Source organism: Carassius gibelio, chromosome B7 (genome assembly GCF_023724105.1).
Source record: "Carassius gibelio isolate Cgi1373 ecotype wild population from Czech Republic chromosome B7, carGib1.2-hapl.c, whole genome shotgun sequence".
NCBI classification, from domain to species: Eukaryota; Metazoa; Chordata; class Actinopteri; order Cypriniformes; family Cyprinidae; genus Carassius; species Carassius gibelio.
The window spans coordinates 5,416,007-5,435,841 of NC_068402.1; the positions used below are offsets into that span (position 1 = coordinate 5,416,007).

A 19,835-nucleotide genomic window follows, 5' to 3' on the forward strand; every position below is an offset into this window, starting at 1 on the left:
ATGAATTACATCTGTGTATATACATTTATATATATATGTGTGTGTACATATATAGCATTTTATGTAATTTTAATACACAAAATAAAATATAGCTCAGTTGAGGTAAGTTAGTTTACTTGTGCTGATTTTAATTTGATGCAAAATTAGTTTTAGTTTGAGAGATTAAGTAATTTATAAGGTTACTTAAAGGGATAGTTCACCCAAAAATCTAAATGATGTCATTAATGTCTCACCCTCATGTCGTTCCAAACCTTCAATGGAGGGACTAAGAGCTCTCGGACTAAATCTAAAATATCTTAAACTGTGTCCCGAAGATGAACGGAGGTCTCACGGGTTTGGAACGACATGAGGGTGAGTCATTAATGACATCATTTAGATTTTTGGGTGAACTATCCCTTTAAGGAAAATAGACTTGCGAATTTTAATTTGTAATCAATGCTTTACAGATTCGTCAGTGATCAGTTTAGTGGAAATATTTCATATGATCTGCAGCTTCTGTTGTTTGTTTTTTAGTGTCCACCAATCAAAGGGCGAGTGCAAAAAATTCTGCACTGGCGATGGGGTGATCCCCCGCCCCCTGTTCCTGTCCCTCCGCCCCCAGACGCACCCCCTGATGCACCGCCCCCTCCCCCTATGAAGGGTCGTCCAGAGAGAGAGTTCTTTGTGAAGCTTGTGGGACAGTCCTACTGGCACTGCACCTGGATCACAGAGCTACAGGTGCGTCTGTAAGACATTGTGAGCCAGACATCACCGTTAAACGACACACAGACATTTCCCTTATCCATATCTATCCTTCCTCAGCTCGAGATCTTCCACTCTGTGATGTTCCGGAACTATCAGAGGAAAACGGACATGGACGAGCCGCCCAGCCTGGACTACGGCTCCGGGGGAGAAGAGGATTCTGGGAAGAGTGAGAAGCGGAGAGCCAAAGACCCTCAATATGCCATTCTGGAGGAGAAGTACTACCGATATGGCATCAAGCCTGAGTGGATGATGGTGCACAGGATAATCAATCACAGGTGAGTGTTTTTTGTGTTAATATACTACATACTGTCAGAATATTAGAAATGTCTTTATGTGTGTGCGCAGTGTGGATAAGAAGGGCAACTACCACTACCTGGTCAAATGGAGAGATCTGACCTATGACCAGTGCACCTGGGAGAGAGATGAGCTGGACATCCCTGAGTTCAGCGCACACAAAACGCTGTACTGGAGACACAGGTGCAGTCACGCATCAATGTTTCAGAAAACTGTCACAAGGGTTTGAATCCTCTCAGAATCTTTGTTTCCTAGCAATCCATCTCGGATGATGGAATAAGCAGTGTTTTGTTGTTGTTTTTTCTCATAGGGAAGAAGTGATGAAGGAGGACCCAGAGAAGCCAAGGAGGATGAGGAGGAGAGAGGAGAATGATGAAGCCCCATGCACGCCTGTTAATGATGTTGGTGTCAGCCTTTTCTTTTCCTCCAGTGGTTCAGGAATAACATTTTTAAAGCAAAGTAACACTTTTATGTTAAGTCAAACAAGTACAGCTTAGTCAGAATGGTGTCAGCTGGTCATATATTTAAATGTAATGTATAATAGTTTTTATTTTTATAAAATTGGTAATATCCTGTAGTTAAGATGAATCATGCGGCTGCTAGATCATATTTAATATTAATTAATAGGTTATTAATGTAAAAATTAAATGCATTTAATATATCACTACTTTTACTTTCTGTTATTGAAAAAAACTTTTAAAACTAGCAGTTTTTTTCATAATTACATCAGAAATATCATATATATTGTATGGGAGGCCTGTGAATCAAAAAAGTATCTTGCAAAAAAGTAGCATCTAAAAAGAAACACAACAAAATGATCATATTAAGAAAGAATTTCACCGTCATAATATAGCACATTAATATGCAAATTTAGCCGTTCAGTGAACTTCAAACTTGCCCTCGTGAAAACTAGCATCTAGTTGCTTAGATAATTAAAGGCCAGACATAACAATAACACACTATTTGTTGATCGGTTCAGTTGTCTGCTGTTTTCTTTTCTGTGTTAATTGTATAATAAATTGTGTCATGCAATGCTGCCAATGTGTAGCATCTTAAATATTCATGTCCTGAAAAATGTAGGCTATTAATTGCAGCCTTAGACACAAAAAGCTATATTACCATCATAAATAGATTGGAAAAAATAAATATAAAATTACAAACAGAATACAATGTTAATATTATTTTCTATGATAATCTAATGTCTACATTTTAAGATGGGGTGGCCAATCCTGCTCCTGGAGGGCTATCATCTAACACACCTGCTAGGACGTTTTGATTTTGATTTTTGAAGCTTTTAAAACTATTGTTTGTGTATCATATCACAGTTTGAGAGCCACTCTTTTATGCTGTTGATTTACTTTTATTTTCTCATACTATCTACCTGTTAATAGTCCACAAAATTGGGTCCTACCATCTTTTTCTGCCTCCTTGCCATCTATTTTAAATAGCTCTGATGTTACTTTATTTTTAACATTTGCTTTCTAACACAAAGTCCTTTTTTGGGCATGTAGGACCACCCTTCTTGTTTCTAAAAAGTTCTCTACCTAACTCTCTTCTCTCAGCCTACCATCAAGTACGAGGAGCAGCCGGACTTTGTGACAGAGACAGGAGGGACGCTGCATCTCTATCAGCTGGAGGGCCTGAATTGGCTGCGGTTCTCCTGGGCACAGGGAACAGACACCATCCTGGCTGATGAAATGGGCTTGGGCAAGACCATCCAGACTATTGTTTTCCTCTACTCGTTATTAAAAGAGGTCTGTGACGCTCCGCTTACAAAAGTGTATTTTAAATGACATGTAAACTTCTAAACCTCACGTCTCTCTGTCCATGTCTCTCTCCAGGGACACACTAAAGGGCCGTTCCTGGTGAGCGCACCGTTGTCCACAATCATTAACTGGGAACGGGAGTTTGAGATGTGGGCTCCTGACTTCTACGTTGTCACTTACACCGGGGACAAGGACAGCCGGGCCATCATCCGTGAGAACGAATTCACCTTTGACGACGCGCCGGTGAAGGGAGGAAAGAAAGCCTTCAAATTACGGGTGAGAAGGAGAGGAGATGGGCGCTGGAAGGGGAAGGAATGACTGCTGATTGGAGAGGTGAAATGCAAAGATGGACAATGTAGAAAGAAAATGAAGAGAAATGTGACGGAAAGAGAGAAGCCATAGTAATAGAGAAGAGGCAAAGGATGTCATTCTGGTGCTATAGGAAGAAGTGATTTTACTCTAACCATTATTTTCATTTTTTACCCATCATCCCTCTAGAGAGAAGCGCCCATTAAGTTCCACGTGTTGTTGACATCCTATGAGCTTGTGACCATAGACCAGAACGTCCTCAAGTCTGTTGACTGGGCCTGTCTTGTAGTGGATGAAGCCCACCGACTCAAAAACAACCAGTCCAAGGTACGCCGACTTAGTTAGGTTTTCCTGTGCTTTTGTCCAAGTTTTGTTTGGTTTGAGGGAGTGTGTGTGTGTGTGTGTGTGTGTTTGGGTGATTCATCCTAATCTAATACAGCACATGAAATAACTTCTTGTGTTCTTGGCAACAGGGTAGATTGAGGACAACAGATATAAACTTTTATAAACCATTATAAAAAAGCCATTACATGTTTTCATTCAATGAGTCACTAAATAAGAAAGAATTTGGGGTTATTGAAAAAAATTTGCATGCATTTGATCAAACGCAATAAATTAATAATTGTTTGAATGATGAACTGTTTTGTATTTTAATATATTTTATAATTGATGAAAGAGCTGAATTTTCAACAGCCATTACTCCAGCCTTAAGTGTCACTTGATCTTTTAAAAAGTCATTTTAATAAGCTCATTTATTGCACAAGTAACTTTTTTATTAAAGCTGCAGTCGGTAACTTTTGACTTTCTAGCGGTTAATAAACAGAACTGCTTGCGTCTTGCGGAAGAACATCGTAGCCGGAACTACTTCTCTCTGTTTATGTCTATGAAGAATCACAAAGGTACTGGGTTACTCTGCCGCGGTATCCCCGAAGCAATCTAAAATAGTCCGAATATAAACACTTATTATAGGTGCACCCTAGTGATTCAGGACAAGCTAAAAACACGGTTTGGAAAATGGATTCACGGTGTACTCGTTTATTATATAAATTTTTCTACATTTTGAAAACAAACAAAGTTACGGACCGCAGCTCTGATTGGTTGTTTCTTACCGGAAGCGATGGATTTCTGCAAATGGCAATAGGACACTGGGAGGAGCCAGAGGAGCTTGATTTTCTCAGATTATCTGTCTCATATTCTACTATCAGGACATAATGACAGGTTTAACAAATATGTAAAAAAATATATTTTTACAAAAGTTACCTACTGCAGCTTTAATACTGAAAACAGTTCTAAAATATTTAATAATAACCGAGATATAAGAGTCCTTGCTTAAAACCAATTTTAATTACTTTTTAAAAATCCGTAGCGAACCCAAAACTTTAAAGTGGTAGGATGATCTATATTAAGAATAATCGACACATTCAGAAATTAAATAACAACTAATTTTACTCATTATTGTACACGTTTTGCAAAAAGATATAAAATAGTTTAGATAGACTGGCACATCATGGTTTCATAATGAATCTATAGTAAGCACCTTTATATATTTCCAGTTAAGTGAAATACAGATTTTGTATGTGTGTGTGTGTGTTTTATTAACTGAAGATGGTTGTTGTGGTGTGTTAGTTCTTCAGGAGACTCAATGACTACAAGATAGACCATAAGCTGCTCCTAACAGGAACTCCTCTCCAGAACAACCTGGAAGAACTTTTCCATCTTCTGAACTTCCTGACACCCAACCGCTTCAAGTATGACCATACGCATAAAAGCACATTTACTGTATATGCTTAAACAGATTATAAAAGTGTCCCAAGAAGTATGTTATATAATGCAATGATATACATTTTTTTGATACATTCTGAGGCCACTGCACATCAGCACAGACACGTTTTAATACTCAAAATAATTGGACTACATCGCTTTATCTCTGTCCTTCAGTAATCTAGAGGGGTTTCTAGAGGAGTTTGCAGATATCTCTAAAGAGGACCAGATTAAGAAACTGCATGACCTGCTCGGCCCACACATGCTCCGGAGACTCAAAGCTGACGTGTTTAAGAACATGCCGGCCAAAACTGAGCTGATCGTCCGAGTGGAGCTCAGCCCCATGCAGAAGTGAGTCCTCAAAGTGTCTCGACGTGTATTTATTATCTCAAAATAATCAGCAGTAGAAGGAATATACAAATATTGAATTTGTTTAAATACATTTCTTACTATGCATGCTAGCCTTTTTCATATGTTTTAACGTGCACATTGTGTAATAAACAGAAAATACTACAAGTTCATTCTGACGCGTAATTTCGAGGCGCTGAATTCTAAGGGAGGAGGAAACCAGGTGTCTCTGCTCAACATTATGATGGACCTCAAAAAGTGCTGCAACCACCCCTACCTCTTCCCCGTCGCTTCTGCTGTAAGAGCACACACTGTATTTCTGACGGACACAACAACAACAAAAAAAAGTAGTGTGAAATCCTGCCACCTGCTGTCAGAAAATTGGATTTGCTTGATGCTTTCAAAATGTTTGGCTAATAGTAGTGTTTAGTGTTTGACAAGGTTTTTTTTTATCGTGCATATGGGCGTCATAGATTGTCTTGTGTTACAGGAAGCTCCCAAAACACCAAGTGGAGCGTATGAAGGTGCAGGTCTCACTAAGGCTTCTGGGAAACTCATGCTGCTGCAGAAAATGCTCAGAAAACTGAAAGAGCAAGGCCACCGAGTGCTAGTGTTCTCTCAGGTACAAACACACAAGAGAATGCTTTCACTTAGCTTGTGTTTTACACATAATAAGCTGGAATGCACACAGGATCCCAAATTGTGGTTTATTAGTGCCCCCAGGTGGTGTGGAGCACACCTCTGGAAATGTGAGAATATTGCAATATATATGTGGTTTGAATTTCTCTGTGTTTCTAATCATTACAATCTCATTTGGAGCTAGTGGCAAGCTAGGTGTTTCTTGGATGGTCTGATTTGATCAGATGTGGTACTTTGCATGCATTTTAATTTCGTCACGTCTTACTATATCTTATTTAAACTTACACTGGTTCCTCCCCAGATGACAAAGATGCTGGATTTACTGGAGGATTTCCTGGATTATGAGGGCTATAAATATGAGCGAATTGATGGAGGCATCACTGGAGCTCTCCGACAGGAAGCCATCGACAGATTCAACGGTAAGAGCAGTGCAGATAAACATATTTAGGTAATATTACTGTAGTGTGTTTTGGCGAGTTGTGATCCTGTCATGCTTTCAGGTCATTAAAAAAATTTTTATAACCTGAATGCAAAGCAAATCGCTTTGGATAAAAGCGTCTGCTAAATGCATAAATGTAAATAAATGTATATTAAAACATTAGGTGGTACTTAGATGGTCTGATATGAAGAAAGGTGGTCTAAAATGTTTGAGAACCTCTCAGCTAGAGATTTGGTTTTAATAGCTATTCAGATGTCATCACAAAGCCATCTTCGCGCTCTCCTCTCTCTTCTCAGTCCAAATGTTGATGATAAATGTGAAGCTCATTGTTTGTAAGACTCAATCCATTCTTGGAGCCGTCGAGTAAGTTGTTTTCAGATGTGGAGGAAAGTTTATGCCAAATGCCGAACGTCTTATCTCGAAACGGCAGTTGATTTATTTTATTGTCGTGGAAGCAAAGCTTGCAGTTTACAAGGGCAAAATTACTTGAGGACAGACACGGTTGGTACATCATATCACTGTTTAAAGCATTTATGAAGTCTGGAGTCATTGCTGAATTTGAATATTACAACGTTTTGAAGGATATATAAACATTGTTGCTATAATTAAATCTTTTGCATTGTGCTCCGGTGAGAGAGGTTGTGTTTGATTGATTGTGTTATAATGACTTGATGACTTTTTGGTTGGCCAAAATTTATGAGCAAATCTTTAAAAAAATCTCCCAGTGAGCAATTTCATTTAACTTTAAGGAATTAAGGAAGTTTTTCCTCATTTTGACTTGTTTGGGACATAATATTTTCTAATTTCTCTCTCTGTCGGTCACACAGCTCCTGGTGCGTGTCAGTTTTGTTTTCTTCTCTCTACTCGAGCGGGCGGTCTGGGAATCAACTTGGCCACTGCGGACACAGTCATCATCTTCGACTCTGACTGGAATCCGCACAATGACATTCAGGTAAATATAAAACAGCGGAGTGTCTCACCTGACAGGTTTGATCTGGGGTTTTCTCTGTCGAGTGCCACCTAGAGGACAGTTTGAGTACTGAAAACCTAGAACAGCATCAGTGAGGTTTCACAGCCAAATATATTTAGAATCGTATCTCTTGTCTCCTCTTAGGCCTTCAGCCGAGCTCACCGTATTGGTCAGGCCAATAAAGTGATGATATATCGGTTTGTGACTCGGGCCTCAGTGGAGGAACGAATCACTCAGGTGGCCAAGAGAAAGATGATGCTCACACACCTGGTGGTGCGGCCCGGTCTGGGCTCAAAAGCTGGATCCATGTCTAAACAAGAGCTGGACGACATCCTCAAGTTTGGCACGGAGGAGCTTTTCAAGGATGAGATCGAGGGTGGGATTGAGACATTCAATTGAGATTAATGAACTCGATCGTTTGCTTGTTGAAATGTTGTGAAAAAACTTGCTCTGTAACTCTCTGCAACATGTTGTGATACTGAAGGTTCACCAGCTTGTTTCTTGTTTTCAGCGGGGGAAAATAAGGAGGATGACAGCAGTGTAATTCACTATGACAGTACCGCCATCGAGCGCTTGCTAGACCGCAGCCAGGACGCCACAGACGACTCTGACATGCAGAACATGAATGAGTATCTGAGCTCCTTCAAGGTGGCCCAGTACACCGTCAGAGAAGATGACAAGGTGGGAGGAGCTTTTCTGGAGTATATAAGAGTGGGGCTTTTGAGGAAGTTGAGAGATATCACCAATATTTCAACAATAATACTGAAAAAATGAGCCATAAAGCATGTTTTGATTTAACAACTATCTGAAGTATGTGCCACGTATGTCTCTAACTTTCCCTGCCAGAGGATTTTTTATCATTATAATAATAAAAATAATAATTATAATGATAAATATAAATATTTTTTTTTAATTTCAAGACTTAATGGAGGCCTCAGATATAATAAATTTTTTGCATTGACTTTTTCTGAGATGTTTCTCCTAAAAAAAATGCTTTAAAATAAAGTGACAGTAGGTGCGTTTATAACGTTGCAATATTCGTAATTCAACTAAATGCTGCTCTTTTCAATTTTAGACAAAATTATTCAGCAGCACTTATATTGATAATAATAAGAAAAATTAGCCTAAAGGATCACGTGACACTAAAGATGCTGCAGAAAACAGCTTTGCCATAACAGGAATAAATTACAGTATATCTGAAAATACATAAACACAATAATATTTCACAATACTACTGGTTTTACTGTATTTTGGATCAAATATATTTAGCCTCGGTGAGCATAAGAGACATAAAAAAATCATACTGACCACAAACCTTTGAACAGTAGTGAAAAATAGACTTAGAGATAGAGATTTTTGGCTTACAGTAATTAGTATACAGTTATGAAAGTAACGTGTATAACGTGTCTCATATAATTTAGTCTTGCATGAATGTAATTAGAAATGTTTGATCTTTTTGGAAACTCTGTTCTAGGATACTGAAGATTACTAGGGTCTTTTTTCAGGAGAAACATCTTAAAAGCAATAGACTTGGTCTCCATAGAATATTGCTGGTGTCTTTGAGAAACAAATGCGATATTAAGGAGATCTCATTTGTTGTTGTGTCCAGATCGAGGAGATCGAGAGAGAGATCATTAAGCAGGAAGAGAATGTGGATCCTGATTACTGGGAGAAACTCTTGAGGCATCACTATGAACAGCAGCAGGAAGATCTGGCCCGTAATCTGGGTAAAGGAAAGAGAGTCCGCAAACAGGTCAACTACAATGACGCGGCTCAGGAGGACCAAGGTAGCTTCTCCCACATAACAATTTAAGTGAAAGGTTATACAAATGAATGTCAGTACTTTCTGTGCAATGTTGCAGTTTATTTCAGTAACGACAGCACTTGAACTCCAACTTTTTTTCATCCATCCATCCATCATCTTCCGCTTATCCGGGGCCGGGTCGCGGGGGCAACAGTCTAAGCAGAGACGCCCAGACTTCCCTCTCCCTAGCCACTTCCTCCAGCTCTTCCGGGGGGACCCCGAGGCGTTCCCAGGCCAGCCGGGAGACATAGTCCCTCCAGCGTGTCCTAGGTCTTCCCCGGGGCCTCCTCCCGGTGAGACGTGCCTGGAACACCTCCCTGGGAAGGCGTCCAGGAGGCATCCGAAATAGATGCCCGAGCCACCTCAGCTGGCTCCTCTCGATGTGGAGGAGCAACGGCTCTACTCTGAGCTCCTCCCGAGTGACCGAGCTTCTCACCCTATCTCTAAGGGAGCGCCCAGCCACCCGACGGAGAAAGCTCATTTCGGCCGCCTGTATCCGGGATCTTGTCCTTTCGGTCATGACCCACAGCTCATGACCATAGGTGAGAGTAGGAACGTAGATTGACCGGTAAATCGAGAGCTTTGCCTTACAGCTCAGCTCCTTCTTCACCACGACAGACCGGTACAGCGACCGCATTACTGCTGAAGCTGCACCGATCCGTCTGTCAATCTCACGTTCCATCCTTCCCTCACTCGTGAACAAGACTCCAAGATACCTGAACTCCTCCACTTGAGGCAGGAACTCTCCACCAACCTGAAGTGGGCAATCCACCCTTTTCCGACTGAGAACCATGGCCTCGGACTTGGAGGTGCTGATTCTCATCCCAGCCGATTCACACTCGGCTGCAAACCGTCCCAATGCACACTGAAGGTCCTGGTCTGAGGATGCCAACACGACAACATCATCCGCAAAAAGCAGCGACGAAATCGTATGGTCCCCAAACCGGACACTCTCCGGCCCTTGGCTGCGCCTAGAAATTCTGTCCATAAAAATTATGAACAGAACCGGTTACAAAGGGCAGCCCTGCCGGAGTCCAACATGCACCGGGAACAGGTCTGACTTACTGCCGGCAATGCGAACCAAGCTCTTGCTCCGGTCGTACAGGGACCGAACAGCCTCCTAAGTAGGGAGCCGCCGACCCCATACTCCCGGAGCACCCTCCACAGGATGTCGCGAGGAACACGGTCGAATGCCTTCTCCAAGTCCACAAAACACATGTGGACTGGTTGGGCAAACTCCCATGAACCCTCCAGCACCCTGGAAAGGGTATAGAGCTGGTCCAGTGTTCCACGACCGGGACGAAAACCACACTGTTCCTCCTGGATCCGAGGTTCCACTATCGGCCGAATTCTCCTCTCCAGTACCCTGGCATAGACTTTTCCAGGGAGGCTGAGAAGTGTGATCCCCCTATAGTTGGAACACACTCTCCGGTCCCCCTTCTTGAAAAGAGGGACCACCACCCCGGTCTGCCAGTCCAGAGGTACTGTCCCCAACCGCCATGCGATGTTGCAGAGGCGTGCCAGCCAAGACAGCCCCACAACATCCAGAGACTTGAGGTACTCGGGGCGGATCTCGTCCACCCCCGGTGCCTTGCCACCGAGGAGCTTTTTAACTACCTCGATGACTTCAGCCCGGGTGATGGACGAGTGCCCCTCCGAGTCCCCAGCCACTGCTTCCTCAACGGAACACAAGTCGGTGGGATTGAGAAGATCCTCGAAGTATTCCTTCCACCGCCCGACGATATCCCCAGTTGAGGTCAACAGGTGCCCATCTCTACTGTAAACAGTGTTGGTAGGGCACTGCTTCCCCCTCCTGAGGCGTCGAACAGTTTGCCAGAATCTCTTCGAGGCCAACCGATAGTCCTTCTCCATGGCCTCACCGAACTCCTCCCAGGCCCGAGTTTTTGCCTCCACGACTACCCGGGCTGCAGTCCGCTTGGCCTGCCGGTACCCGTCAGCTGCCTCCGGAGTCCCACAAGCCATCCAGGCCCGATAGGACTCCTTCTTCAGCTTGACAGCATCCCTTACTTCCGGTGTCCACCACCGGGTTCGGGGATTGCCGCCTCGACAGGCACTGGAGACCTTACGGCCACAGCTCCGAGCAGCCGCAGCGACAATGGAGGTGGAGAACATGGTCCACTCGGACTCAATATCTCCAGACTCCCTCGGGATCCGGTCGAAGCTCTGCCGGAGGTGGGAGTTGAAGATCTCTCTGACAGGGGGCTCGGCCAAACGTTCCCAACAGACCCTCACAGTACGTTTGGGTCTGCCGAGTCTGTCCAGCTTCCTCCCCCGCCATCGGATCCAACTCACCACCAGGTGGTGATCAGTTGACAGCTCCGCCCCTCTCTTCACCCGAGTGTCCAAGACATATGACCGAAGGTCTGATGACACGACCACAAAGTCGATCATCGACCTCCGGCCAAGGGTGTCCTGGTGCCACGTGCACTGGTGGACACCCTTATGCTTGAACATGGTGTTCGTTATGGACAAACCGTGGTTAGCACAGAAATCCAATAACAGAACACCGCTCGGATTCAGGTCAGGGGGGCCGTTCCTCCCAATCACGCCCCTCCAGGTGTCACTGTCACTGCCCACGTGAGCGTTGAAGTCCCCCAGTAGAACTACGGAGTCTCCAGTTGGAGCACTTTCCAGCACCCCTCCCAGAGACTCCAAGAAGGCCGGGTAGTCCGCACTGCCGTTCGGCCCGTAGGCACAAACGACAGTGAGAGACCTATCCCCGACTCGAAGGCGCAGGGAAGCGACCCTCTCGTTCACTGGGGTAAACTCCAACACATGGCGGCTGAGCTGGGGGGCTATTAGCAAACCCACTCCTGCCCTCCGCCTCTCACCATGGGCAACTCCAGAGTGGTAGAGAGTCCAGCCTCTCTCAAGAAGTGTGGTTCCAGAGCCCAAGCTGTGCGTTGAGGTGAGCCCGACTATCTCTAGTCGGTACCTCTCGACCTCCCGCACAAGCTCAGGCTCCTTCCCCGCCAACGAGGTGACATTCCACGTCCCTAAAGCCAGATTCCGTGTCCAGAGATCGGGTCGTCGGGGGTCTCGCCTTCGACTGTCGCCCGATCCTCTATGCACCGGCCCCTTACGCTCCCTCCTGCAGGTGGTGAGCCCACAGGAGGGCGGCCCCACGTCACTCCTTCGGGCTAAGCCCGGCCGGACCCCATGGGGGAAGGCCCGGCCACCAGGCGCTCGCATACGGGCCCCAACCCCGGGCCTGGCTCCAGGGTGGGGCCCCGGCTGCGCCATGCCGGGCGACGTCACGGTCCTTGATTTTAAATCTGCCATAAGGGGTTTTATGAACTGTTCTTAGTCTGGCCCGTCACCAAGGACCTGTTTGCCTTGGGAGACCCTACCAGGAGCATATAGCCCCAGACAACATAGCTCCCAGGATCATTCGGGTACTCAAACCTCTCCACCACGATAAGGTGACAGTTCAAGGAGAGGACTTTTTTTCATGTTCTCTATAATAATTTGAGAACAATCCAAAGAGCAACTTTTGCGTTAAACGTAAGAACATCTGACTGTCTGTACAAAGGATGATCTATGTAACAATCCCCATCATTTGATTAGTGACTTAAAAAGAGTCAGTCATCTGAAATATTTATCTATCTCATGTCAAAATGTTTCTTTGTTTTAAGTTTGTCAAATTGATTTTTGAAGCCCAGATTTTCAGAGTGCTCTCAGACTTCTGGAGCCCACTGTATTTTAATTATCCAGTTTTTCTTGCTTTTTATTATAATAAACCATGTTTGTGCTTCTCATATGAAAGCAGTGCATTATCTCATATAAATCTTGTAGCAGCTTCATTCTTGGCATGTGGTTTACTACATTACTTCTGATTGAGTGGGACAGATAGACTGTATCCCAGTTAGACTGCTGTTTTGGTCAGGTTCGAGCAGCCACATGCAGTTGACTCAAAAATGGCAACATCCACAACACCCAGGGGATGCCCAAGTGTGGCAGCCTTTCATTTATGTGTCAAAAAAAAAGAGAAAAACAAAATGGTCAGGAAAAAGACAAATAACAGAAACGAAAAAGGAGGTTTTCTCCAGAAAGGAACAAAATAGAGTTTTTGGTTTTCTGATTTTCTGCGTAATTACAGTGATAACTGAGACAAACTGTTGGTACACTTACTTTTCTTTGTGTATCCATGCATGCCTGAACTGCAGGGTCAAAATGTTGCAGCATCTTCTCTGCAGAAGTTATTACGTATGCACAGAAAACAATCTGCTGGCCTTTTTAAATGTTTAACGGCAGCCTGTGCTTCAATAATTGACATTTGTGGGTTTTTTATTTTGGTTTAAACAGCCCTGTGTTTTCCTGTAGAACTAAATCATTCTCTCTGACAGCTGAATTTGAACAGGACGCTTGTGCAGGGTTAGATGAGTGGAGAGACAGAACATTTTGCCACAGAAGAGCCAAATTTGAAACGATCACATCTGTCTTTTTCCACTGTTGGAGAGGGTTACCAGACTGATATATAAGATTTTGGTTGGGCTTTGTTTGAAGGTTCTGGTGAATGGAAATTGTTTGACTACTGCTGAACATATTTTGTACTGTGGTTTATTACTGACAGTGCTCTTTTCTATCTGATTTTACAGAGTGGCATGCTGACATTTCAGATAACCAATCAGAATACTCCGTGGGCTCAGAGGAGGAAGATGAGGACTTTGATGAGAGACCCGAGGGTGAGGAGCATACAGTCTATGAATCAGACACTCTTTTAATAAATTTTCACATATTTTTCTTAATATAAATAAAATAAACATAATGCAGTGTTATAACCAATAGTTAAATATCATATTATTAATATTATAAACTAACCAAGCCTATTCCAAGTTATTTATAATTGGGGTTGCAAAAAAAGTGGAAAATGTCCAGTAAATTTCAGAAACATTCCATACATTTTGGAAGCTTTCCAGGATTTTTTGCAATATTTCAGGGATTTTTTTTTTTGGAAAGTTTCCAGATATTTTCCACCCCTTTGCAATGTTATTTATAATTAGGTTGGAATAATGTTCAACTGAACTAAATATAAACCATATGTTTACAGTGTTAATTCATTTAGGTTATTGTTATTTCTACATAAACATGATACAGTTTTAACTTTTTAAGCTGCATAAATTGATATTAGTTCATGTATTATGAATGAATAAGAATAATATACAATATATAACAATATTGCATTTATAAAACAATACTAGTATTATTTATTAATTCATGTAAATGTTAACACTGTAAAAAATAGTTGTGTTGAAATGGACTATATATATATAAACTCCCTAACCAAAGTATTAAACTATTAAAACAATTTCTGCTTATACTATATGCTATTATCAATATACTTTTAAGTATTAAAATATAAAAATTATATTAAAAACCATTTGTGCTATGGACATTGCAACTTAAACCATGCAGTTTATTGAGGAGAGATGCTGTTTCTGTACTTACAGCTTCACTCACAAATGTACAAATATAAAGGTAGCACTTTATTTTACAGTCCTGTTCCTCATGTACATACGATGTACTTATTATAGTAATTACAATAACTATGTAATAACTAGGTACTAACCCTGAACCTACCCCTAAACCTAACCCTACCCCATGTAGTTATCTTGTATTACCAGAACTTTCTTAGATAAATACACTGTAAGTACACTATAAGTACATGCAAGTACACGTACTGTAAAATAAAGTGCAACCAATATAACTACTAAGCCCAACATCTTTTGGCCCCTTTTAGACATTAATTAAGACATTTATTTGCTCCTTTTGGCACCTCGTTGGAACGTCTTGTGGTTTTGTCAGGTTCTGCTATTCTCCAGGAGGCACGTTCACGGTTTATGTATTGCAGCTGTTCAGGATAATGTATCCTTCCTGTGCTGTAACCCTGTTTCCTGATGCTGGCTCAATGAGATGGACATGTTGAACTGATCTCTTGGCTGACTTTCCTCTCCTCCTCTCCCCTCGTCCAGGTCGCAGACAGTCACGCAGACAGCTCCGAAACGAGAAGGATAAACCACTGCCACCCCTGTTGGCCAGAGTGGGCGGCAACATTGAGGTATCGTGTGGCTATTCTTTACTTGTCCGTTTGTGTTGGCACAACTATTGTAAATGGCCATTAAAAGATGCATGCTTAGTGTCAAATCAACACAAGCCTATTGGTCACAGTTTAATGTGATTTATAGTGTATTTTCCAAGTGTTTGCTTATCTGGAGGTGGCCTGCGTGCGTCCAGTATATACAGCGTCTCTGGATGCATGCCTCTTATAATTAAATTGACTGACATAGAGCTGGAGATAACAGGGCTGCATTCTTCCAGTTTTGAGAACTGCCCAGTAACGTTTCATAATGTCAATAAAAGCATGTCTGTTTTTCGTATAAAACCTGATTAGATTAAAACAATTTACACAAAAATGCAATCTGTCATCTTCTGCCCAATCGTGTGTCTGTGTGTGTTGTTCAGGTATTGGGCTTCAATACACGCCAGAGAAAAGCCTTCCTGAATGCCATCATGAGATGGGGGATGCCAGCTCAGGACGCCTTTTCCTCACAGTGGCTCGTGCGGGACCTCCGCGGCAAGAGTGAAAAAGAGTTCAAGTATGTCTTTCTGTACCAGTAAATGTGTTTGGAAAATGTAACTTGATACAGAAGTGTGTAAACTTCAGACTTGGGCACCGCTGAGGAAACTTTTGTCTTTTCCATTTACTTTGTTCCTCTGGCAGGGCGTACGTGTCGCTCTTCATGAGGCATCTCTGTGAACCGGTGGCTGACGGTTCGGAGACGTTTGCTGACGGTGTCCCGCGCGAGGGGCTCTGCAGGCAGCCGGTTCTCACGCGGATAGGGGTCATGTCTCTGGTAAAGAAGAAGGTCAGTGTGGGTCTGCCACATTTCTGCTTTTGGATGAACTAAAAGTTTACAAAAAATGTGTTTCAAATAAATGCTGTTTGCTTATATTCTTCAAAAAATACTAAAAAACTAAAAGTGTGATGGTTTCCACAAAAATGTAAAGCAGCACTGTTTTCAACATTACTTGAGTTTAGTCTAATGGCTACTGGAAAAACTATCAGGAATAAATTACATTTTAAAATAGAAAATGGTTGTTTTAAATTGTAATAATATTTTTTCTGTATTTTTGATTAAATAAATGCAGCCAATGTGAGCATAAGAGTAATAAAATTGACTGACCCATTTTTGTGACTGGTAGTATCTGTTCTTAATATTCATCTTTTAATGATGCTTTACAGTGCAATGCATTATCTTTTATACAGCTGAAAAAATCATCGAGCTATGCTTTAAGCACCACTGCTACAGCCATTCACATTCAGACAGACATCACGGGCCATTGCATCTTGTCTCATGCCATTTTTAAGTGTCTTGTCCTGATTTAAAGGGTTTGTTCACCCAAAAATGAAAAGTAGCCCATAAATTACTCACCCTCAAGTCATCCTGGGTGTATATGACTTGTTGCATGCATCAATCCAAAAGAAGTTAAATAAAAAGCGCCCATCCGTTAAAAAAAAATAAAAAAGGTGTCTCACACAGCTCAGGGGGTTGAACAAAGGCCTTTTTTGCAAGAAAAATATCCATATTCAAAACGTGAACATGTTAAAATAGTTAAACTGTAAAATGTGTGTTGAAAACCATGCATGATTTTTAGTCTTCAGCACTTGAGTTACTGTACTGAAGAGGCAGGTGTGTTTTACATTGTGTGCAGGTGCAAGAGTTTGAGCACATTAATGGGAAATGGAGCATGCCTGAACTGAAGCCAGAGATTACTGTGGACTCCAAGAAATCATCAAGAGCTTCTTCGCCTGCCATTAAGACAGACACTCCCACTCCTGAAATGAGCTGCAACAACACACCGTGCACCTCCAAACCAGGTACAAACCCACCCAAAACCCCCATATGAGAGAATCTCTCACACACAGAGACCTTACCTGACGTAACCTGTTCCCACAGCCACTCCCTCTCCACCCGACAAGATAGAAAAGAGCTTGAAAGAGGTGGAGAAAGACGAGTGTGAATCCATGACAGAGCCAGAAAGAGAGAGAGAGAAGGAAAAAGCGAAAGAAGGAAAGGAGGGGGAGAGTGTGGAAAGCACAGAGCCTGGAGAGGTAAGTAAGTGAGTGTGTGTGTTGTGAGGACCAAATGCAAAACCTGAAATCACCCGCATTGTGGAGAACATCCAACAAGGAAAACAACTTGATAAGCATAATAAATGATGTCTTAATGAAAATAAATGAAAGGTTTGTGCAGTGGTTAGGTTTAGGGGTTATAAAAGGCCATTATGTCTAATATAACAACAAGTAAGAACAATAGAAAAACATATCCAGCATGATAAACAAATGTGTATGTGTCAGGGTGTGTCAGGGATTGTTTTATTATATTGCACTATGCGAACCTGTCTGTTTAAATCTGTTGTTTCAGAAACTGTGGAGTCTGCTTGTGTGTTTCATGGAGATAACATTTCTGAATGCACATAGTAATCATGCTTCCAGGTTCTTCTGACAAGCTGCTTTTAGTGATGGTTCTGAAGATCTGTAAAACATTATATCATGTAATTTATCATGAAGTTATAATACAATTAGAGTCTGGCATAGACTACTGTTCAGAGGTTTGGGGTTTGGTAAAATATGTATTGTAATCTCTTGTGCCCCCCCCCAAGGCTGAATTTATTTGATCAGAAATGAATTTATTTTCGGTAATATCATGAAATATTATTACAATTTCAAATGACCTTTTTTCTATTTTAATGTTTTTAAATGTAATTTATTCCTGTGATGGTAAAGCTGAATTTTCAGCAGCCATTACTCCAGTCTTCAGTGTCACATGATCCATGAAATCATTTGGTGTGAACCATTCACCCACTTGTGAAACATAAGAGAAGATATTTAGAAAAATGTGCTAGTGTTGTTGTTTTTGTCTATGCAGTGGATGTTAATGTGTACCAAAACGCATCAGTTAACAACATTCTTCAAAGTATCTTTTGTGTTCCACAGAAGAAAGAAACTCATACAAATTTGGAATGACATGAGGATGAGTACATTATGACAGAATTTATAATTTATAAATAAGCCATATTTATAATGTCATCGTACATGTGTACTGTATAATGATGACAATAGACAGGATTCTTTCATTCAATCACATATCCTGATGGAAATCTAAAGGCCCAAACCTTTACAAACCCCATACAAAAAGCACTTTTTGGATATTTTTTCTCTTTTTTTTTTTTTTTTTTTTGTCAGTCATGTAATGCAAACCAGCTCTCTTCCAGGATGCCTGAAAAAGCAGGAAGCAAACAGTCCCAAGCCCTTCGTTAGCAACTGTCCTTTGCTAAACATCTGCTATAATGTAATATAATGAACATCTGTTATAAAATAATGACTTTTTTATTTGATTTATTTGTTGCTTGATACAAAATGAATTTGGCTGGATACATCTTAAATGGCCATTCCGGCGTGCCTGAGGAAGCTAGAGATGCCTCTGCAAGCATTTGCTTGTAAACAGTAACTTCATCCATACGATGCTCAAATAAAGAATGTGTTTATTTCTCTTCTTCCAGACTTCCACCGCAGTAAAGGAGGGTGAAATAGAGCCTGTAAACAGTGAAAAAGCTCAGACATCCGAAAGTCCAACAAAAGCTTCTGAAAACTCAAAAACAAAAGAAAGCCCTGCCGTCTCTCAGTCTTCTCCAAAAGAAAAGAGTGAGACAGAAATACAAGAGGAGGAGAGCACTGAAAAAGAGGCCTTCCCAGAGAAAACATCAGATTCTCCATCTGTTAAAGATGAGAGCAGAGGTAACTGCGGCCGCAAATGGTGGAATCTGATTGGCTGTAGCGCCAGTCAGTCATTTTATTGTGATTTGGGGTTAATTGTTGTCTGTCATTACAGAGGTTTTGAAAGGGGACAAGGCAGAGAAAGGAGAAAAGGCTGCAGAAGAAAAAGAGAAAAGTGAACTGACGTCTCCTCCCACCGAAACAACAGAAAAGAAAGAGAAATTAGATCAACCCTCAGATGTCAAAAAAGGTGAACATTACAATGCTACTTCTTCTTTGCTTTTTGTATATTATATATAGATGCATAGTGAAGAATGAAAAAGTGTTGGACCAAAGTTGTGTATGCAATCTAACACATACATTCACAAAAACAGCACCTAAACTCAATGGTGCAACCTTCAGTGGCACTGAATTTAAGCCTTCATTTTTGTGTTTTAATGAATGGAATAAATAATTAAACTAAACATGACTTGTTTTTCTTTTTTCTGTCGTGTCATAGAAGAGGTGAAGGGTGAAAAGGATGCTGTGAAAGAGGTCAGAGGGCAGAGGGAGGAGGTCCCCAAAGGTAACAGCAAACCCACAGAGCGTCCCCGGTTTATGTTCAACATCGCGGATGGAGGATTCACAGGTAAATACAAAAAAAATGTATAAAGCTGCTGTGTGCCATTTTGTCTGTGTTGACATGTTGAAGGTGTCTTTAAGCATTCCCATTTATCTGCTCAGTATTTGTTTTTCGATTTTTTGTTTTAATCTGGGGCTGCTCACGACTTCATAAGTGGGAAATAGGAAGTTTTTCAAATATATTTAAACTTCTTATTCTAACATAGAATGTCTTTAAAATCTCAGAATGGCTCAGTTCATAATAAATGCAGTGAACTTGTTTATTGAATGTGCTGTGCGATTAGCGCACATTTGGAAACCCAATGGCCACCAGTTATGCTTTATTTTCACGGCAGACGATT

General features: G+C 41.7%; 1 protein-coding gene across 2 annotated transcripts in view; it reads left to right on the forward strand.

Annotated features, from left to right (window-relative positions):
* Positions 1-19,835, forward strand: part of LOC127962100 (chromodomain-helicase-DNA-binding protein 3-like) — a 50,069-nt gene that overhangs the window by 7,270 nt on the left and 22,964 nt on the right. For both annotated transcript variants that reach the window (XM_052561549.1, XM_052561550.1), the window contains exons 10-34: positions 514-717; positions 802-1,019; positions 1,090-1,221; positions 1,349-1,439; positions 2,601-2,792; positions 2,880-3,080; positions 3,303-3,440; positions 4,740-4,861; positions 5,052-5,225; positions 5,379-5,520; positions 5,713-5,844; positions 6,163-6,280; positions 7,128-7,252; positions 7,415-7,646; positions 7,782-7,951; positions 8,880-9,057; positions 13,694-13,780; positions 15,068-15,153; positions 15,558-15,691; positions 15,817-15,961; positions 16,809-16,974; positions 17,054-17,208; positions 18,660-18,894; positions 18,989-19,123; positions 19,373-19,501. In XM_052561549.1, coding sequence (XP_052417509.1) covers positions 514-717; positions 802-1,019; positions 1,090-1,221; positions 1,349-1,439; positions 2,601-2,792; positions 2,880-3,080; positions 3,303-3,440; positions 4,740-4,861; positions 5,052-5,225; positions 5,379-5,520; positions 5,713-5,844; positions 6,163-6,280; positions 7,128-7,252; positions 7,415-7,646; positions 7,782-7,951; positions 8,880-9,057; positions 13,694-13,780; positions 15,068-15,153; positions 15,558-15,691; positions 15,817-15,961; positions 16,809-16,974; positions 17,054-17,208; positions 18,660-18,894; positions 18,989-19,123; positions 19,373-19,501 — 3,841 coding nt within the window. The remainder of the gene's footprint in view (positions 1-513; positions 718-801; positions 1,020-1,089; positions 1,222-1,348; positions 1,440-2,600; positions 2,793-2,879; positions 3,081-3,302; positions 3,441-4,739; positions 4,862-5,051; positions 5,226-5,378; positions 5,521-5,712; positions 5,845-6,162; positions 6,281-7,127; positions 7,253-7,414; positions 7,647-7,781; positions 7,952-8,879; positions 9,058-13,693; positions 13,781-15,067; positions 15,154-15,557; positions 15,692-15,816; positions 15,962-16,808; positions 16,975-17,053; positions 17,209-18,659; positions 18,895-18,988; positions 19,124-19,372; positions 19,502-19,835) is intronic.